The sequence below is a fragment of the Dama dama genome, chromosome 16 (genome assembly GCF_033118175.1).
Source record: "Dama dama isolate Ldn47 chromosome 16, ASM3311817v1, whole genome shotgun sequence".
Taxonomy (NCBI): Eukaryota; Metazoa; Chordata; class Mammalia; order Artiodactyla; family Cervidae; genus Dama; species Dama dama.
The window spans coordinates 24404214-24426667 of NC_083696.1; the positions used below are offsets into that span (position 1 = coordinate 24404214).

Genomic DNA, 22454 nt, shown 5'->3' on the forward strand with positions numbered 1-22454 from the left:
CATTTCAATTCTAAGCATTAACAATACTTTCCTAATTTATCATTTTGCCTTAGAGTTCATTGTTTACAAAGTCCTCAAATCTTCTTTTCAATCAAGCATTTGATTCCATACGGTTTTGCTGTTGTTCTACTGAATGGTAGAATCACCAAGTGCTTTGGGAAAGATGAAACTTGCATTTGTAGCTTCATCTTCAAATAAAGTCAATACGGCCTTTTTAACAGACACAGTAGAAAAACCTCCCATTCCTTCCAAAGAGCATTCTCTTTGGAGTGTATTTCCATTTCTGTCCCAGTCAGGGCAGGGAGGGCCGAGGGGTCCAGGCAGGGAGCTGATGTGGTTATTGAGGGAAACTCAGGGTTTAGACTGCAAAGGTTGGTCTAAGTGGGCAGTGTTGAAATGAAGCCCTTGAACCACCTCGGCTTAAAAGATGGGGTTCAACCTTCTTGAGAGGAGACCTGCAACCCATTTTCTTATCCATAGACAAGACAGGCAAGGGATGAACACCACACAGCCAATCAGAGTATGCATCCCTCTGTGCAGGGCTGTAGGCAAACTGTGGCCATCACTACTGATTCCTACTCCTCATGCCCTAGTGTCTTTTTCAGTACTTTTTACATCCCCACCTCTGTTTCTAAATTCTCCATGGGAGGATTCATATTGCAGATCATTGCATCCTGACTTCAAATGTAACAGCCCTTATGAAGTCTTTCTGCTCCAGAGAACATCGCGTCAGGGTGGAGGGGCTGCAGTCCTGGGATACATCCCTAAGTGGGCAAATAGTGGGAGGTCTTCCAGTGCAGAGAAGGGGTATCAATGCCTTCTCCGTGTCCATGGTGGCTGGTCCTGGGGTTGTGGTTTTGCTTTTGAGTTCAGAACCTTCCTACCTCAAGGGAAAAAATCAGAGCAGTTGAAATGATAGTCAATGTGAACCTAAAAGAGAATTTATTTTTTAGTTTAAAAACTATTTCAGCCTTATAGTTTGATTACCAGAGGGGACTAAGCAGAGCAGGAGTATGGCAAGCTTTGGGAATTACCTAGTTTCCCCTAGGACAGTTCTGTTGAGACAGGGTAATTATATCATAAATAAAAAGTGAATGAACCGTATATCCAAGAGTCTTATAATCATATGTTAATTTTTTAAAGTGGTGTATTGTTATTTGGAATTAGCCACACCTATTAATAGAAGAACTTGAGAGAGAACTCGTTTTTAAATCACATTAAAAGTGTTTGCATTTCACACCTCCCAGTTTGAAATTTATCTCCATTCACTCATTCATTCATTCATGTTATGTTTGTTGAACACATTTTTATTTAGCAGTGGTTGAATGAACAATTTAGCAACAAAGCTCTGATGCAGTGACTAAATGATTATATCCCCTGTAACTTATATTCTCTTTTCATTCTTGATACATCACAGCTGTTTCTATTAAACAATTTGATAAGAATGCTGAGATAGTCATCAGAAAATGGATACAATGGCATTCCATTGACCCATAAGAGCGGATGTTCTTTGGCTTCTCAGAAGGGCCTTTGCCATGGTGAGCCGGGGCTCTATAGAGCTCGATTAGCAGGAGGAAGACAGTTTCAGGAACAAGTGACCATGTCGCAGCAGTGATGCACTGTGACTTCATTATTGTACTTTCGGATCCCGAGCTGGGGATGTCAGGAAGGCAGGTGAACATTTCGTGTGTGCCAGTAGATAAGCGACTGTGTAAAATTCAGCTTACTGTCTCTGTTCCTCTAAATTTCTCCAAAATATGGCAGTATCTCATTTCTTCATGGCCAGTGTTTGGGCACTGCTAAAAAAAAAAAAATCGGTATATAAAATTTCTTTGTACTCAACTCATGCCAAAAAGATTATTTGAATCGTGGTTTTCCTGTGAACCAAATTTAGTAATAATACCCTTGCTTGGGGGGCTTCCCAGTTAGCTCAGCTGGTAAAGAATCCGCTTGCAATGCAGGATGACCCTGGTTCGATTCCTGAGTCAGGAAGATCCCCTGGAGAAGGGATAGGCTACCCACTCCAGTATTCTTGGACTCCCTTGGTGGCTCAGACAGTAAATAATCCACCTGCAATGCGGGAGACCTAGGTTCAGTCTCTGGGTTGGGAAGATCCCCTGGAGGAGGGCATGGCAACTCACTCCAGTATTCTTGCTGGAGAATCCCCATGAACTCAGGAGCCTGGTGGGCTACAGTCCATGGGGTCACAAAGAGTCAGACATGAGTGAGTGACTAAGCACAGACCTTTGTTTTCAGTTGAGGATAAAGGTGGATCAGGCAGAATTGAGATAGAGACTTTTGGAAGGGAAAAGATATAGGAATATAACAGTGGATTCCCCCCCCCCATTATTTCCTGCTGCAAATTGATGCAAATCAAATAAATAATAAGGAAAGTTGCCATTAATAATGGCCAGCAGGGCTTTTTTATACACGTCAGTTACCTACTCTGGGTTCAAGGAAGAAATACCTTCCTTCAGGTTAGCAAAAATAGGCTTCCCTGTCTCAAAGAGTTAGTTGATGATGATGACGACGATAGTGACAATTAACAGGTGGGGCACTTAGATCCTGGGATGCTAGCAGCCGCTTAATCTCGGTACCTCTAGCTTACTGACCAGACCACCACTACCCTCTGGCATCTACCCAAATGTTGCCAGATCTCCACATATTGTAAAGATACATGTGGATACTGGGAATTCATGGATGCTTTAGAGTTGGGAAATGGGTTGAAGCAGCTGGTAGATACTTAATGTTTCTTTTTCAATAACTTCTCTGTAATATTAGAAAGAATTAATGGAGGAGACTGAATCCAAGGGGATAATGAAAATCCTCAGCATCTTTTAGCAAGTGGAAGTAGGATTTGAAAGGGCGAGTAAGTAGGCGGGAATTCCACCGAAACAGTTCTGGTTAATTCTCTCACAACACCGCCTGGGATCCCTGCAGGCCCCTTCTGTTACAGGAGCATGAGCTTTATTTAGCCTTCACAGCAACCCATCAGTTGCCCGGAGAATGAGATAAGCCATGTCGTCCTTGTTGTTGTTTTCCTGTCTCTTTGCCTGGTTCCTTCCTTTGTCTTCCCTGCTTAAGTTAAGACGTGATTATTTGAAAATAAAAATTAGTATGCAGGCCAACTGAACAGTGTTATTCATGAAGAAAAATGAGCTGTTATCATCTGTGTGCCTCAGGCCTCCACATCCCCAGGGAACCAGGCAGATAGCTCTGCAACATTCAACCCTTACGAGCCAGACCGAGGGCCGTGGGCCAACGAGAGAGGTAAGAGCTGCCCCTTTGGTCCTGGGTGTTCACAGCACGAGGATGCCTCCCACAGTCCCTCGCAAATGGCAGGGCCGGCTCTCCCTGCTGTCGGCGGCTGTTACAGCGCTGCCTAGCAGGGAGTGATCCTGTCATCTGGGGGCAGGTGGAAGATGCCACGTGTCTGCGAGTAGTGGTGTCTGTTGGATGAAATGGTCTCTACAGCCTCCCTCGCAATAAATCAGCCATGTTGAAAATATCCTTCAAACCCACTGCTTCAGAATGCCTCACCTTTTCCAGTAATAACTGAAGCTACTTAAAGTTTCCATTTCTAAGATCTATTCTTGAAAAGATGTCTGTGTCCAGGAGTAAATTCAAATGGAAGTCCAGCAACAGGTAGCTAGTAAAAACTGAAGAAATGTCTTAAGTTTGGGGATTCTAGACACGTTCAGGGAACTGCAGCGATTCTGTGAGGCCAGGACAGGAAACACCCCTTCAAACTCACAAGGCCTCTGTTATACTGGTCAGAAATGGGGCCTCTGGATCAGCTTCTTAGGTTTTCTAGGTGGACCCAGGTTTTTGTGTTAGTTGGTAAACTTGATCTATTTAATGCTACAAAAAATCAGCCCCAAACTTTGTAGCTTAAATCAGCAGCAGTTATTTAATTATCTCATGCAGGTCAGGAATCTGGGCAAGGCTGAACCGGGCCGTGGCGGCATGGGGCCTCTTGCAGGCAGATCGGGGGTGGAGCTGGGCCAGCAGGAGTGGAGACCATGGTGGGACTAGAACCAGGGCGCTGGAGGCCGGCCAGCATCTTTCATCTCCAGGGTACGGAGCCTCAGATGCTCTTCATCTGGTCTTTCCACCTGGACTGGCTGGGGCATTCTCACAGCATAGAAGGAGCCAGGGCAGTTAAACAGCTGCATGGAGTCTGAAGCTTCAAGATTCCCAGCAACCCAGACAGAAGGTGCATGACCTTTAGGACCTGAGTATATCACAAATATCACTACTGATGTACTCTATCAGTGGACATGATTACAGAAACCACAGAGGGGAGGTGATGTAGACCCTGCCTCTCAGTGAAGGAGGGCCAGATTTTCAGAGTTTAAAGGCACCACAGTCCATTAGGAGGGCCACATCCCAGGAGGTGCTAATGGTAAAGAATCCACCTGCCAGTGCAGGAGAGGCAAGAGATACAGGCTCAGCCCCTGGGTTGGGGGGATCCTCTGGAGTAGGGGGTGGCAGCCCACTCCAGTATGCTTGCCTGGAAAATTCCAGAGGAGCCTGGCAGACTACAGTCCATGCGACCCCAAAGATTTGGACACGACTGAGCACACCTGTCTCTTGCTGCTGACAGGAAAACTCTTTCTTGATGTACATTAGTGCAAGAACAGGGGTCAAGTACAACAAAGATGAGGGCCTTTTTCCTACCCTGACATAGCCGGGAAAGGCTATGTCTCGAGTGCTCACAGGCGCTATAAATGCCCAAGGTAACCAAGATCACGAAAGGCAAGGCACGACCCCAGGAGGCAAGAGCAGGGGACGATGGCAATTTCACGTGGGATCAGGTTCACAGGCTGTAAGTTTCTTAACTCCTTTTCAGAAGCTCAGAGAGAAGCCTTGCCCATGGACACTGAGGTCTACGAAAGCCCCTATGCAGACCCCGAGGAGATCCGGCCCAAGGAGGTCTACCTGGACCGGAAGCTGCTGACCCTGGAGGACAAGGAACTGGGCTCTGGGAATTTTGGGACCGTGAAGAAGGGCTATTACCAGATGAAAAAGTAAGTCAAAAGTTTGCACCATTTCCCTGCACTTATTCTCACGTGAGCTTACATTCTAGAAACTACCACATATACATGTATCATGTTCTTTTAATCCCAGACACAAAATGTAACGTGACATGGCTAAATGCTTTGTGATTGACCGTGTAATTTTTGTTCATTTCTGGTACAATTACAATGAAAGCATCCATTATATATATTAACTGTGTATGTAATCATTATGTACATATTAGTTTAGATGTATTGTGTGTCCCTTATAGAGAATTAAGAAATAGAGTCAATGACAATATAAGAAAATAAAAACATCATATTTTACCACCCAAACATAACTGTTAACAAACCTGAGTGTGTATAATTTTTAGATCTTTATATGCACATGCATACACATATGTATTATTTAAGATGCAATCATTCATTGATAACAGTGTTTTCCCTTATTTTCTTTGATTTTTAAAAATTGTGTCTCACTTCTCTTAACCAGAAAATTCTTGATGACAAGTATCATTACTATAATTTTTTATTTGCTCTAGTCTATAATTTCAAAGAGCAGTATGTATTATATGTGTGCACGTGTGTGTTAAGTTGCTCCAGTCGGGTCCGATTCTTTGCAACCCCATGGACTGTAGCCCATCAGACTTCCCTGTCCATTGGATTCTTCAGCCAAGAATACTGGAGTGGGTTACCATTTCCTTTTCCTGAGGCTCTTCCCAACCCAAGGATTGAACCCATGTCTTTTACGTCTCCTGCATTGGTAGGAGGGTTCTTTACCACTAGCACCACCCAGAAAACCCTAGTATGTATTATATAACCCATGGCTGATTCATATCAATGTATGACAAAACCCACTGGAAAAAAAAATAATAATAATAAAAATAAAAAAAATAAATAAAATAAAATTGCTAAATTACTAAAAATCTCTTTGTATTTTATTAGGTGCTTAGAAGGTATCTGTCGTGGAATTTTCAGTAAGATTATTGGTTTCTAAAGTCCTTTAAAACAAATCCTCTGGAAATCTATGTCCAAGCTAGGATGTTACTGATATGAATATAATTGGGTTTGATTGTTTGATGCTATTTTAAATTTAAGGAATTTGTATACAGTTTTTTCTTGAGTAGATAATTTACATGGCTCAAGGGTCAAAAATACATGCAAGAGTATGCACAGACACTTATGCTTTTAATCCTGCCCCTTTCACCATTTGTGTTTATACATGTATATATATGTTTGTTGTTCAGTCACTAAGTCATGTCTGACTTTTTGGGTATATATGTATATATATATATGACATGTGACAGATATATAAAGTCATATATATATAGATATATGACTGCTATGCTTACTTTTAAATAAATTAAAATGATATATGTCCATTATCTTATAAAATTAATATAAATTATCCTGTATTAAGGCATAAATTTTCTCAACTAGTTTGTAATACTCAATTCCCTGCTTAATTAAATATGCAAATTGACATGGACATGACTATACATACATAATTTCAACTCGAGATGTGGAGAGAGGAGAGGCCATATAGGTTAACTGTGGGCAAAATGATGTCTTTGCTGTATTGAGTCTTCATATCAATAAGCATGACCCATCCTTCCATCTACTTAGGTCTTTAGTTTCTCTGAGCAAAATTATTTAGTTTTTTGTGTAGAGGTCTTGTACAGCTTCTTTGCTGGATTCATTCATAGGTATTTAGTATTTTTGGTTTTAATATATGTGGTATAATTTTAAAATTTTTACTTGCTATTCCTTGGCATTGCTTGAATGCAAGAATATGATTTAGTCTGTTTGCCTGATGTCCAACAACTTTTCTTAAAGTCTTCTATTATTTTTCACTCATTATTTCCAGTAGTTTATTTGTGTTTTGTTTGACCCAGAAATATGTCATCTATAAATAACAACAGTTTGATTTCATCCTGTCCAATTCTTATACTTTTATACTTCTTCCTTGCCTGTTGTATCAGCTAGAAACTGTGGTTCAATGTTAAATAAAAGTGCCAGTGGTCACATTCCTCATTCCTGATTTCAGGGGGAAAACTTTCAATATTTCACCACTCGGTTCACAGCTGCCCTTTATCATATTATGGAAGTTTCCTTTTTTTCTACTTTTCTGAGAGATTTGTTTTTAATCATAAATGTGTGTTACATTTTTTCTTTACTTTTTCTCCTCTGCTGATAGGACCACAGACTTTTTCTTCTTTATTGTGTTTGTGGATGAATTACACTGATTGATTTTCAGATGTTAAACCTTGCATTCCTGGAATAAACTTATCTTATTCATGAATTATATATTCACTATATCTTTCTCATAAAACATTGAATTAAATTTTCTAATATTTCCCTTTGAATTTTTGCATCTACATTCATGGGAGATATCAGTAAATTATTTTCCTGTAATTTCTTTGTCTGGTTTTGGCATCAGGTTAATGCTAACTTCATAAAATGAGTTGGGAAGTTTCCTTCCTCTTTTTGTTTCTGGAAGAGTTTGTGAATGTTCTTTCTTCCTTAAACATTGGAAGAATCAAGAGATTTGTGCTTGTTAATTCTGAGCCCTACCTCACACCATACATGAAACTAGTTCCAGATGGATGGTAGACTGAAATGTGAAAGGTAGAACAATAAACTATCTAGAGATGGCATAAGATTATATTTCCTTGATCTCAGGAGGAGAATGCAGAGGCTTCTTAGGTACTGGAGAGGTTCTATACTTCCATCTGTGTAGGAACGACATCTTGTGTCTAATGTGTAAATACTCTTGAGTTCTACACTGCAGCTATATGTTCCTTTCTGAATGTATGTCAGACTCACTCTGTTATTCTGTTATTTAACCTATTTTATTTGATACTTCTGTTTTTAATTTCTACTTTTGAAGTTCAACAAAAGAGTTATACTTCCTGCATTTGTGGGAACTGTATCATGAAAAGATGCAGTTTTTCAAATCGTACATAGTTAAGTGCTATGTATTTATTTAAGCCCCACTATGTCAGAATATTTTCAAGAGTTCAAACATGACTTAGATGATGCTTTTATTTGAAAATGGAAAAGAATTAGTTTTTTTCAAACTTGTTGAAGCATGCTTAAAATTAGCAAAACTCAGTTTTTAGAAGTGTTTTGTAGATTATAAGCTTCAACAGTGTATGCTTTTTAATTCTGCAGCTAGAAATTCATTGTAACATATATTAAAGGCATGTTGTAATTACATACATTACACATAATGATGTGATAAATCTCAAGATGTTACCGGAATCTGTGCATGTCATAGTTTTTAAAGGTTTATTTGAAAGTTATTTAAATATTCTACAGTGTGTCAGCTTTCTGGTTGGTTGTGGCATTCTTCAGCACTCTCCCATTATTTTCAACTAATTAGGTATTACTCTCTGTCTATAAAATGAGAGAACATGATTGAAGAATTAGCCATGTACAACATGGCTTCTTCAGACACATTTCCTCTCTGTGGTAGGTATTTCCATAACATCATTTCCAGCACAGGAATTATGTTTCATGGGAGATAATTATCTATACGTGAGACACTTTGAAAAGTTTCTTATGTGTTCCAATTTCTTTTGCAGAGTTGTGAAAACAGTAGCTGTGAAAATCCTGAAAAATGAGGCCAATGACCCTGCTCTTAAGGATGAGTTATTAGCAGAAGCAAATGTCATGCAGCAGCTTGACAACCCTTACATTGTGCGCATGATAGGGATTTGTGAAGCTGAGTCCTGGATGCTGGTCATGGAGATGGCAGAACTTGGTCCACTCAACAAATATTTACAACAGAACAGGTATCCTTAGGTGCCCCAGCAGCTCATATGTGAGGGTCAGGGCCTGCCTGCCCAATGCACATCATAGCCTGATTTCTTCCAGAACCCTTGTCTCCTCCCATGCCTTCCCAGAGTTGGCCACTCAGGGACCTTGAGTGGGGAGGTTTGAGAGCTGTAGTCTTTGGATCGAGTGTTCTTTAACTCTTAATACATAAACTCTAATTCAACAATTTGGACTCCTTTGCTCACGTCATACTGGCCTGGTGATAGAGTCAGCTCTAGACTATCTTGGCAAGCATTCTCCTCTCACCAGGCAGAAAGAATGTGCTCTTTTAAAAGAAACAATTAAATAAACATTTTATATGGGAAAACCGTGATATTTTACATATCTGGCTGACTACTGCATTCCCATAAATAATTATTTTTTAAAATATCCATTGCTGTTAATTCATTGCAACCATCAATGGAGTAATCATGCTATGCTCATCTCCAGCCATGGTTGAGATAGAGAGTCATGAGGAATAAATCATAATAACAGCCACTGATTACTTTATCCCATTTGCACCTATGTTTGTACTTAAGTGGGACTCAGGGTTGGCATTCTTACCTTTTCAATATTGGAATGAGGGTTCTAACTGAATCCTGGTTCTCCATGAGCCAGGTCTGACCACCCTGTTATCCTGCTTTTCATGTAATTCAAAGCACACATTGAAAATTCTAGCAGCTGAATACCAGTCACTACCACTTGTGATTCTTGCTTTAGAAGAATAGGAAATAAGTGAGTTCATATTCTCTCTGTATGAGAAGCATGGTTGGTTGTTCTGAAATGTACTCCTGTTCACTATCATTAATGACATATGTGTGACTTTCAGGCATGTCAAGGATAAAAACATCATAGAGCTGGTTCATCAGGTGTCTATGGGAATGAAATATTTGGAAGAGTGCAATTTTGTGCACAGAGATCTGGCTGCAAGGAATGTATTGCTGGTTACTCAACATTATGCCAAGATCAGTGATTTTGGACTTTCTAAAGCACTTCGTGCTGATGAAAACTACTATAAGGTACGAACAACTTACCCACCATTCGGAGCAGCTAGTAGTAAAAATCTGAAATGCAAATATATGTTTTCTTTATTTTATTTTGGTAAGATTTCAAGAAGCAATTTCCCCATAGAAAAATAACTGTGTAAGAAATGTTCTTCTTAAGCTTTGATTCTATCGTTAAAAAGATGGAAATACTCTAATATGTCACAACTTAAGATTTACTCAGAATAGTATCTTCAAACTATGTTCCTTAGAACAATAGGGAATCAAGGTATTAATGATGATTCATCTGGAAAAAAACAAGAATAGAATTCATTTGTTAAATTACTTTGGAAAATACGTATTGGACAGGTTGACTCTAGTAGGATTTTTCAAAGCTCCTCTATAAACCCTCAAATGAACTAATAGCAAGTAAAAGAAGGGGAAAAAGTCTTTATATGAACTCAGTCAGAGTGTATGTAGAGTCTAACCTGACCCATTGGAAAATGTAACAGAGACCAGATAGTAGAAAAGGGTGTCAAGAACATGTTCTCAGTTCTTCGTGTCCCTGGGAATGTCCAGCAGTCTTAGAAGTAGATGACATACCCTGATGATCTAACTAGTGAATGGCAGGATGAGAGTTGTGGAGTTTCCCTGAGTGCCACACCACAAAGTGGCTGGAGAAGACACCTAAGTGACCACATACACCCACCCATGCTTTCTCTGAGAGACAGCAGTGGATATGGCAGATGGTGATGGATAGCAGATCTTAGTCAGCTAAGGGTCAGCACAAAGGCTGAGCAACAGAAGCAGAGCTCCCATCACAGCTCCTCACTCCATTCTTCATAGACAAGCTGGCCCCAGAGAAGCCACTTCAGAAATGAGCCAGAATGTGTAAAGCATCAAATGATCCCTTTGATGGGACTGCTAGAAGATGGAGCAAAGGAAACAATAGCCCTCAAGTAATAACCACACATACACACCAGAAAAAAATAGATTTTAAAGTTAGAGACACTTTGGAACATACACTTCCATGATGATAAGTAGGAAGAAGAAAATAGAGACTATCTAAAGCAAGGGCTTAAAGAGGAGACAGAGAAGTTGAGATAACAAATAGTCCCAAAACTTAGTGCATTAAAACAACACCAAGCACTTATTTACTCTCAGTTCTGCAGTGTGAGCAGGGCTTGGTGGAAATGGTGCATCTCTGCTCCATACAGTGTCATGGGGGTGGTTCCAAGAGGTCAGGAGGATTTATTTCCATTCTGCTCACTCACACCACTAATGACTGATTTGACATGGGCCATAATCTGGGACTTTCACTGGTCTGTATCCATTTAACAATAACTTATCTACATGTGGCCTCTCCATGTACCTCTGGGCTTCCTCACAGCATGGTGACTGGGTCCTAAGACCAAGTTATTCAAGAGGCAGGAAGTAGAGATTGTCACACTCCTAACTTCAGGGCCTAGGAACTGGCTTAGAGTCTTGTCCACTTACTCTATTGGTCAGAGCAACCACAGATCACCCATATTCAAGGCAGAAGGGAGGAATGTCAAAGAACATGAGGGTCAATTTTTCCAACTGCCACAGATATTAAACAGCATATTTTGAAAAGGGAACAAGCAGATCTCTGAAAATCTATAAAGAAGGGGAAGAAGATATAGAAGACAGTATAGAAATAAAAGGCAGTGGATCAGGAACAAGACAATGGGGTAGGAGATCCAGATTCTGTCCTCCAAAAATGATCAATGGTCAGATAGCTATCCATGAATGAAACAGCTTTGAGAGAACTCTTGTTGTTCAATCACTCAGTAATGCCCGACTCTTTGCAACCCCATGGACTACAGCACACCAGGCTTTCCTGTCCTTCACCGTCTCACAGAGCTCCAGGGAGAACTCTGGAGTCCACTTAAAAAGCTTTAGCAACACAGCAGAATGAAAAACATGAGAATAACTGCAATAAAAGGAAAGAACAATAGCTTCATTTTGCCTGCATCATCTCATCCTTCAGGTCAGTACTACTCAGTGCCAGGCGAGAACCCAGCTAGAAAGAGTTCTCTTCATCAGGAAAGGGAAAGCCTCAAGAATTCCAGACCACTATCTCTGACTTCTTATCAACCTGCCTAGGAAGTGATTCCCTCAGGACTTCCCCAGTGGTCCAGTGGTTAAGAATCCACCTTCCAATACCAGGAACATGGGTTCAATCCCTGGTCAGAGAACTAAGATCCCACATACTTCAGGGTAGCTAAGCCTATGCACCATGACTAGATAGCCCATGCACTGCGATTGGAGAAAGCTTGCGTACCACGGCAAAGGCTCAACACAACCAAAAAACTGTCTTAAAGAAAGGAATGGGGAAAGCCTATAGGACTTAAGGGACACCATAAAGCAAAATGAGTTATGTATTATTGAAGTCCAAGAAGAGAGAATGAAAGGGGCAGAAAGTGTGTTTTTAGAAATAATGACTGAGACTTCCAAAATCTGAGGAGAGATTTAGGTGTCCAAGTTCATGAAGCTCATAAGTCCCAGATAAATTCAGTTGAAAGAGATCTTCTCCAAGACATACAATAATAAAACTGTCAAAAATCAGAAAAAAGAATCATAAAAGCAGCAAGAGAAAAAAAAATCTTGTCACTTACAAGGGAGCTCCCCCTAAGGCTACCAACAGATTTCTCAGCACACATCTATAAGCCATAAGAGAGTAGAATGATAGAGTCAGTGTACTGAAAGAAAAAAAAAACAGCATGCCAACCCAGAATACTATATATCCCAAAGAACGCTTTATATCCTTCAGAAATGAAGATGAGATAAAGACTTTCCCAGCCAAAAAAAAGCTGAGGGAGTATATTACCACTAGACTTATGTTACAAGAAATTCTGAGTTCTTCAAGCTAAAATAAAAGGAGGCTAATTAGTAACATGAAAAATATGAAAATATAAAGCACACTGATAAAGGTAAGTATATAATCAAATTTAGCATTCCCCATTACTCTAATATGGTATTGTGTTAATCACTTGATGCTGGCATAAGGGATAAAGGACAAAAATATTAAAAATAGCTATGGCTACAATAGTTTATTATTGGATATATGATATAAAAAGACTTTAATTGTGATATCGAAAACATAGCATGTATGGGGAAGAGTGAAAGGGTAAGAGTATTTGCATACAATCAAAGTTAAGTTGTTATCACCTTAAAATAGATTTTTATTTGTAAGATATTTTATGTAAGCCTTAGGGTAACCACAAGGAAAAAACCTGCAGTAGATGTGTAAAAGATAGAGCAAAAGAAACTAAATATACCACTATGGAAAATCTTCAAATCACAAAGGAAGACAACAAGAGAGGATGAAATGAACAAAGGAAATCTAAAATATCCAGAAAACAATAATATGATATTACTAAATCTTTACCTGTGAATAATTTTTGTAATTGTAAATGGATTAAATTTGTCAATGAAAAATCATACAGTGACTAAAAGGACCAAAAAAAAAAAAAAGACCCAGCTAATATGCTGCCTACAAGAGACTCATTTCAACTTTAAGGACACACAAAATCTCCATGTGAAGAGATAGAAAAATATATCCCTTACAAATGGAAACCAAAAAGTAGCAAATGTACCTACGTTTATATCATACAAAATAGACTTCAATCTAAAAACCTTAGCCAGAGACAAAGGAAGTCAGTCATCATATAATGGTAAAGGGGTCAGTCCATAAAGAAGATATAATAATTGTAAATATACATGCCCCAACATTGGAGAACCTAAATATATTAAGCAAATACTATCATATATGAAGGGAGAAATAGATAACAATATAATAATTGTGGGAGCTTTCAGTACCCCACTTTTAACCATAGATAGGTCATACAAACAGAAAATCAGTAAAGAAATATTGGGCTTGACCTATACTTTAGACCAAATGGACCTGGCAGAATTCATAAGAGAATTCTACCAAACATATCAAAAAGAATTAATGCCCAAAATGGAAGAGGAGGAAATACTCACAAATTCATTTTACAAGGCCCATGTTCTTTTGATACCAAAGCCAGATACAAGGAAAGAAAACTATAGGCCAATATCCCTGATGAACTTAGATGCAAAAATTCTCAACAAAATACTAGCAAACTAAATTTAGCAACACGTTACAAAGATCACACATCATAGTGAAGTGGGATTTACTTTTGAATGCAAGGATAGTTCAATATATGCAAATCAGTAAATGTGATACCCCATATTAATAGAATGAAGGATAAAAATCATATGGTCATCTCTTTAGATGCATAAAAGGCATTTGATAGAATTCACATCATTTCATGATAAACAGTCTTATAAAGGTTGGTGTAAAAGGAACATACCTCAACACAATAAAGGCCATGTAATGGCAAGCCCACAACTGACGTCAAACTCAGTGGAGAATGGTTGAAAGCTTTTTATCTAAGATCAGGAATAAGATGAGTACTTATTAAACAGTACCAGAAGTCCTAGCCAGAGCAATTAGGGAAAAAAAGGCTTATGTATCAAAGTTACCTCAAGTTAAAAAAAGAAATAAAAGGCATCCATACCTGAAAGGTAGAATAAAGTTGTCTTTATTTACAGATGACATAATCTTATACAGTTGACCCTTAAACAACACAGGTCTGGATTGTGCAGGTCCACTTGCACATGGATTTCTCTCACTAAGTCTGTACTCTAGCACTACACATTTCACTATTGGTTGAATCTATAGATGCAGAACCATGAAGATGGAGAGCCAACTGTAAGGTTATACGTGGATTTTTGAGTATATGAAGTGTTGGCATCCTGAACCTCCACATCGTTTAACCCCTACATTGTATACAGAAAACCCAAAGACTGCATCAAAAAGCTGTGAAAACAAATAAACAAATAAAGTAAAATAGCAAAACACAAAATCAACATACAAAAATCAGTTGCATGTCTATACACTAACAGTAAACTATCTGAAAAAGACATGAAGGAAAAACTGTCATTTACAATTGCTTCATAACAATAGATATTTAGGAATAAATTTAGCCAAGAAAGTTAAAAGATCTACAGACTGAAAATAAGACATTGATGAAAAATTGAAGAATACACAAATAAATGGAAAGATATCCTTTGTTCATGGATCAGTAGAGTTAATATTGTTAAAATTACCGTACTACACAAAGTCAACTACAGATTCAATACAAATCCCTACAAGAATTCCATTTTTCACAAAAATGGAAGAAACAATCCTAAAATTCATATGGAACCCCCAAAGACTCTGAATAGACAAAGCAATCCTCTGAAATAATGAAGCTGGATGCATTATGCTTCCTGACTTCAAACTATTCTACAAAACTATAGTAAACAAAACAGTGTGGTACTGACATAAAAACAAACTTGAAAACCAATGGAACAGAAGCAAGAGCCCATAAAACTATGCATATATAGTCAAGTAATATTTGATAAGGGAGTCAAGGATATCTAATGGGGAAAAATACTCTTCAAAAACTGAATATTCACATTCAAAAGAATGAAATTGGACCCCTGGACTATAACACTCACAAAACTTAACTCAAAGTGGATTAATGAATTAAATGTAAGACTTGAAACTATAAAACTCCTGGAAGAAAACTTATGAAAAAAGCTCCTCAGCATTGGTCTTGGCAATGATTTTTTTTGGCTATGACACCCCAAAGTACAAGCAACAAAAGCAGAAATCAACAAGCAGGACTACATCAAACTAAAAAGTTTTCTGTATAGAAAAAGAAACAATCAACAGAATTAAAGGTCAACCTAGAGAATGGGAGAAAATGTTTGAAAACCATCTATCTTGGGTAACTGGTAATTATCCAAAATACATAAGGAACTCATACAACTCAGTAGCAAAAAATCCAAATAATCTGGTTTTTAAATGGGCAAAGGACCAGAATGGAAAGATTCTGTTTTTCATATGTTTCTATAACAAAAGAAGACCTACAAATAGCCAACAAGTATGTGTAAGGGTATTCAACACCTCTAAGCAACAGAGAAATGCAAATCAGAACCACCATATGTCTCCTCATACCTGCTAAAATGGCTGTCACCAAAAAGATAAGAGATAGAAAATGTTATTGAGGATGTGGAGAAAGAGGAACCCTTGTGTACTATTGGTGGAAATATAAAGTTGTACAGTCACTATGGAAAGCAATGTAGAGTTTCTCCAAAAAATAAGAATAGAACTATTGTTATCATTCAGCAGTCCCATTTCCAAGTATGTATTCAAAGATAATGAAATCGCTATCTGGTAAAGATATCTTAACTCTCATGTTCATTGCAGTATTATTCACAATGGCCAAGACATGGAAGCAATCTAATATCCATCAACAGATGAATGGATAAAGAAAATGTGATGTGTGTGTGAGTGTGTGCATGTGTGTGTGAGTGTGTGCATGTGTGTGTATGTGTGTGTTGGCTTAAAACTGTAGACAAATACATGGGATATATCCAGCCATAAAAAAGAAGGAAATCCTGCCATTTGAAACAACATCAACGTACCTTGGGGGCTTTCCTGGTGGCTCAGCTGGTAAAGAATCCACCTGCAATGCAGGAGACTCTGGTTGAATTCCTGGGTTGGGAAGATCCCCTGGAGAAGGGATAGGCTACCCACTCCGGTATTCTTGGGCTTCCCTGGTGGCTCAGATGGTAAAGAATCCACCTGCAATGAACCCAGGGAGACCTGGGTTCAATCCCTGGGTTGGGAAGATCCCCTGGAGGAAGGCATGGCAACCCACTCCAGTATTCTTGCCTGGAGAATCCCCATGGACAGAGAAGCCTAACTAGCTAAAGTCCATGGAGTCACAAAGAGTTGGACACAACCGAACGACTAAGCACAGCACAGCATACAGACATACCTTGAGGACATCATGCTAAGTGAAATAAGTCAGAGAAAGACAAATACTGTAAGATCTTGCTTATATGGTAGAATCTAAAAAATACTGAAATCATAGAAACAGAGAGTAGACTGTGGTTGCCAGGAGCTGGGAGGTGGGGGAAATGAGAATATTGGTCAAAGGGTACAAACTTCTATAAACTTGTTATAAAATAAATTCTGGAGCTCTAACCTACAGTGTGGAGCCTAGAATTAAGAGTACTACATTGTATGTGCCCGTACTCATTTGTGTCCAACTCTCTGTGACCCCATGGACTGTAGCCCACCAGGCTCCTCTGTCCATGGTGTACTCTAGCTGAGAATACTGGAGTGGATTGCCATTTCCTTCAGGGGATCTTCCTGACCCAGGAATAGAACCCATATCACCTGGGTCTCCTGCATTGGCAGGTGGATTCTTTACCACTAAGCCACCTGGGAAGTCCACTACATTGTAAACTTGGAAGTTACTAAGAAAGTAGATCTTAAGTGTTCTCACCATTTCAACAACAACAACAAAAAAAAATGGTAATCTTTTCAGGTGAAGAATGTGTTAACTAATCTTATTGTTGTAAATATTTTGCAGTATATACATGTCTCAGTCATCAAACTGTGTCAAAAAAAGCCATGTTAGAAGCAACCGAAAGAAACTGCTTACACGTGAAAATATGGGAATGTGAAGAATTTCTTTAAGAAAACAAAGTGAAGTGAAAAACTTTAAAAAGTTAAGAAAGATTAAAGAGAGATGATAGTGGTAGGAGCAAATTAGCTGGGCTCTTGGAGAACTCTGCATGGCATCATGAACTTGTGCAGCACCAGGACCATAAACACAAATGCTCTTTGATCCAGCAACTCCTTACAAGTACTCCATACACAAGGCAAATACACACTGTCAGTAATGTTCATTCTAGCATGATGTATAAGAGCAAAAATCAGGAAAAAAATCTCAATGACCTCTCAGCAGGAGGCTGGCTAAATGAATCATAGCAGATTTATGGAAAGCATGCAATTAACTCTTCTAAAAGTGACTTCCTTTGCAAGTGCTGACAGAAATATATCTATGACACATGGCTAAGTGGAAAAATTGAAAAGTAAAGTATAAGAAGTATATGCCTGTAGCTGGATTACCTCTCAAAAAAGCATATATTACTTATTTATACTTGTATATAGATTTTTCTGGAAGGACTGAAGAAAAATAATCAAACATGCTGTCTCTGTTGATGAGGACTTGGAGTTTGTGGTGGAAAGAGACTCACTTTCCATCATATTTAGGGTTTGTCAAAGGTTTATCCTGTAATCAAAATTCAGAATAAACTTGAAATAACATACATGACTAGATTGTTCAAAAACATCTGAAATCAAAATCTACAAATAGTGCATAAAGTAAATGAGACAGAAGTATAAGCAATGTGCCATTTAGAGAAGTGTGCTGGCTTCAATGATCTCAGATTAAAATCCCTGAGTTGTCCCCCTCTGGCCAGCATAGGGCAGCCGGCCTCCCACTGTCCACCCCAAGAGATGCCACCAGAGTTATAGTGACTTCCAGGGGAGGTAGTAAGACATACATGTCACACTGAACCTCATGTCCCTCAGAAAGGGTTTTTCTGGGCAAAATTTTGATCTTTTTACCACCACTTGCTTCTTTAAATTAGAAAGTTTGCAACTTCGTTTTAAATGATACTAGGAAACCATCTCCCCAAAAATAATCAGTGCTGACTTAAAACTGTAGACAAACGTACAATAATAGTTAAATATATTGTAAACAGCCCAGTATTTCTTGGAACAAAACCATTAAGTAGTACTCAGGTCTGACTCTTCCATTGTCATGCCAAACTCCAAGAAGCTGTGAGCAACCGGAGAGGTGAGAGAAAGAGACTTAGAAGATATAAAAAATCAGTCCGAATCTTAACAATGCATATTTAAATCTTAAAACTTAAAGATTTAATCATATTTTAAGATTCAGACAGAACATATATATACACAGGCATTTTGTGAATCATGATTTTATTGATTTTTAAAATTGCAGTAAAATATACTTAACGTCTGGAGGAAGAAATGGTAACCCACTCCAGTATTCTTGCCTGGAGAATCCCATGGACAGAGGAGCCCGGCAGGTTATAATCCACAGAGGTGCAAAGACTCGGACACAACTGAAGCAACTTAGCATGAGCATACATAACTTAAATTTTACCGTCTTAACCATTTCAAGAGTACAGTTCAATAATGTTCATTCACGTTGCTCACAACCAGTCTCCAGAATCCTTTTCATCTTCCCAAACTGAAACTCTGTACCCATTAATCAGCTCCTCTCCATCTCTCCCCCTCCTCTGGCCCCAGGCAACAGTTATTCTACCTTCCGTCTCTGTGACTCCAGAGGTCTCAGTTGTGTGGAATCATATATTAGTCCTTTAGTGACTTGACCAGCTTATTTCACTGAGCATAATAAAAGGTAACTGCGTGGTTCATCTATGTCATGGCATCTATCAGAATCCCCTTCCTTCTTAAACGTACATCCACTATATCAGTATACCCCATTTTGTGTATCCGTTTATTTGTCAGTGGACACTTGGGGAGCTCACACCTTCGGTTGTTGTGAATAGTGCTGCTATGAACAAGCATGGTGCATCATTTTATTCTTAATGGAACACCTCCATTTGCCTGGTTTTCAGGCCCAGACCCACGGAAAGTGGCCTGTGAAGTGGTATGCTCCGGAATGCATCAACTACTACAAGTTCTCCAGCAAGAGTGATGTTTGGAGCTTCGGAGTGTTAATGTGGGAAGCGTTTTCTTATGGGCAGAAGCCATATCGGGTGAGTTACTTGTGCTTCATTTCCTAATTATCAGGCCATCAGAACAGATAAGCACCAGATTATCTTTACAGGACCCTGAAAAACATCAAATTTGGTCACCTTTCCTGAGTCTGTATCTTTTGAGAGTGCAGTTAATGTGATCTCAATTTATTCTAAACTGAAAGAAATATTTGAAACTATCTGGACAATATATGTGTTTATTTTCATTGTGTATTATACACATAAATATGCATTAATTTGTCAACAAAAATTCAGTTAACTATCAAGTTCAGAAGGATAAAAGGGAGTTTTATTTGAGCCAAACTGAGGATCATAACCCAGGAAGCAAATTCTTAGAAGGCACTGGGAGTTATTCCACCTGTTAAAAGCCAAAGGCACAGTCTTTGAAACAAGATCGTTTGAGACAAAAGATTATACATCAAAATGACATACTCGTTCACTAAGGATACACAGTCCAGGTAAGCATGTACAAAGGGAGCAGCAAGTCACCACGACCCCCTACAGAGCTAAGAAAGAACACTGTTTTTTAAAGACAGGACATTGCCAGTGTCAGAAGAGAGAAAGAAAATTGATCTCTATGGTCATGCAGGTATTCCTGTCTTTGAGGAGCCCTGGTTAATGTGTACACAGTGCCCAGTAGGGAGGGAGAGAGGAGGTCAAAACACACAGAGAGGATTTTATATTTAATTTTTTTTTGTCCTGCCTTAAAATACAAATTTTACTGAAACATTTACCCAAATCAACATTCATTAGAGTTGAAATGAAAATAATGGCTACTCTCATTAGCAAATGTGCAGTTCAGTAATCTTTTCTAAGATTTTTTTTTTCACATCAAAATATATATACAGAAAAGCACACAAATCCTAGGCTACAGCTTGATGGAATTTCATAATTGGGACATATCCATGAAGCCAGCCCCCCAAAGCAGAAACAGAAGCTCCCTTTTCCCCCTACATGCACAAGACTTACGCCAAGGGTCACCCCACCTGATTCCTAGCATCGTAGGTTAGCTGCTTCTGTTTCTTGTACTTTATGTAATTGAAGTCACACAGCATCGACTCTTTGGTTTCTTTTCAGGGATGGGTTCTAATTGTTTTGTTTTGCTGAATACTTGCTTGGTTTTGCATGGTTTAGGGAATGAAAGGCAGTGAAGTTTCTGCTATGCTGGAGAAAGGAGAGAGGATGGGGTGCCCAGCAGGGTGTCCGAGAGAGATGTACGAGCTGATGACCCTGTGCTGGACCTATGAGTGAGTACCTAGCCCTTCCTGCCATTTAGCCCAATCCTGTGGAGGCAGATGGAATTGCCAGGCACTAACAAGGAGCTTAAATGCTATCCTTTCATGAATCAGGGATGGTCTCCCTTCTAAACAAACAATCGGGGACAGGTCTTGCTTCCTGGACCATACACTTCTGTTCTTTAGTCTAAAGAGTATAAGTGAAGTGAAGTCGCTCAGTCCTGTCCGACTCTTTGCCACCCCATGGACTGTAGCCTACCAGGCTCCTCCGTCTGTGGGACTCTCCAGGCAAGAATACTGGAGTGGGTTTCCATTTATACAATTACTCTAATTCCAGGTATGAAAATTTAAATGTAGATGATACCAGTCAGGGTTAAGGGGTGTTCAAAATACAAAACAAATGTTCTTAAGTGTCTGGTCTGGGGATGCGTGCCATGTTTGGTAAGAGAAGATGATGGAAGTACTTAGCAGGGAGATGTCATACTGTCCTAATTCCTGATCACCTCTCAGCCTGAGGCATGATCACGGATGGGTTGACTCAGGTTGCACTCCCCAAAAGTGAATCAGAATTTGAAACAGTAACCCTAGAGTCTGCCCCAGTGGCCTGCCAGGTAGAGCACATGTGACATTGTAGGCAGGTGATGTGCAGGGGAGCTCAGCTGGCAAGGGAAACACATTGCCCCCGAGAATCAGGGACATGGCCTTTGACCTTGCCTGGATTTGGCAGCCTGGATGTGCATTGTGGGGAAACCCAGGGCCAGGGTCTCTGTCCCTCTGACACTAAAGCATGTCTGCAGAGCCCTTGTAGCTTGGAAAAGATGCAGGTCTGTAATGGGGAGGAACTCATATATCTGCCAATAGATTTAATATTTTGAGGATCAGGTTTCTTCTCAGGTATGACAGCTGATGCTGCAGAGGCATCTCCAAGATGATGGATATTCTAAGTGCTTCCAGATGCCACCTGGAATTCTGCAACATCCCAGGAAGCATCTTCCATGACTGTAGCTGGGAATGGAAGTTAAGAATCTCTTTATTATCTAGAAGTGACCCAGGGTGTCAGCCAAGGGAAAGAGCACTGTCCTCGTGGAAGTTAACAATTCTGGGCTGGGCGAACAGGAAACAAATTAACCAAGCACTTAAACGCATGATTACATATTGTGATGGTGCTATAGAGCAAACCACAGGGAGCTCTGAGTGAGAGTAGAGAATTTCCATCCCTGGGTGGGGAAGATCCCCTGGAGGAGGAAATGGCAACCCACTCCAATATGCTTGCCTGGAGAATTCTATTGACAGAGGAGCCTGGAGGGCTACAGGCACATAGAGTTGGACACTACTCCGACTGACAGTCGAACTCTACTACCATAGAATCACAAGGAGTCGGACACTTCTAAGCAACTGAGTACACTACAGCACACACAGTCGATTCTCGAGAGGTGGGGATCATACTTCCATTGATGAGTCCACATTGGCCTCTTTCAGGAAGGGGTGTTCCAACTGAGAACTGCAGGGTGAGGAACTTGAGTGCAGAAAATGAGAAGAGAAGGAGGCTGCTGGGCACCAGGGTCAGAGCAGCAAAAGCACCCCAGACCCCGGTACACAGAAGCGGGCAGGACGCCAGCAAGCACACAGGACACTTGGCCACGCTCCACTGCAGAAGCTCAGAGTTTCCCTGGCTTCCCGGCAGCAGCCTGACCCGT

General features: G+C 39.7%; 1 protein-coding gene across 4 annotated transcripts in view; it reads left to right on the plus strand.

Moving 5' to 3' along the window:
* SYK (spleen associated tyrosine kinase) overlaps positions 1-22454 on the plus strand; it is a 105116-nt gene that overhangs the window by 75020 nt on the left and 7642 nt on the right. For 2 of the 4 annotated variants that reach the window (XM_061163577.1, XM_061163580.1), the window contains 6 exons: positions 3183-3270; positions 4856-5030; positions 8606-8815; positions 9667-9856; positions 19382-19522; positions 20657-20769. In XM_061163577.1, the coding sequence (XP_061019560.1) occupies positions 3183-3270; positions 4856-5030; positions 8606-8815; positions 9667-9856; positions 19382-19522; positions 20657-20769 (917 nt within the window). Of the gene's footprint in view, positions 1-3182; positions 3271-4852; positions 5031-8605; positions 8816-9666; positions 9857-19381; positions 19523-20656; positions 20770-22454 lie in introns of all 4 variants that reach the window. The other 2 variants (XM_061163576.1, XM_061163578.1) reach the window with 1 other exon arrangement.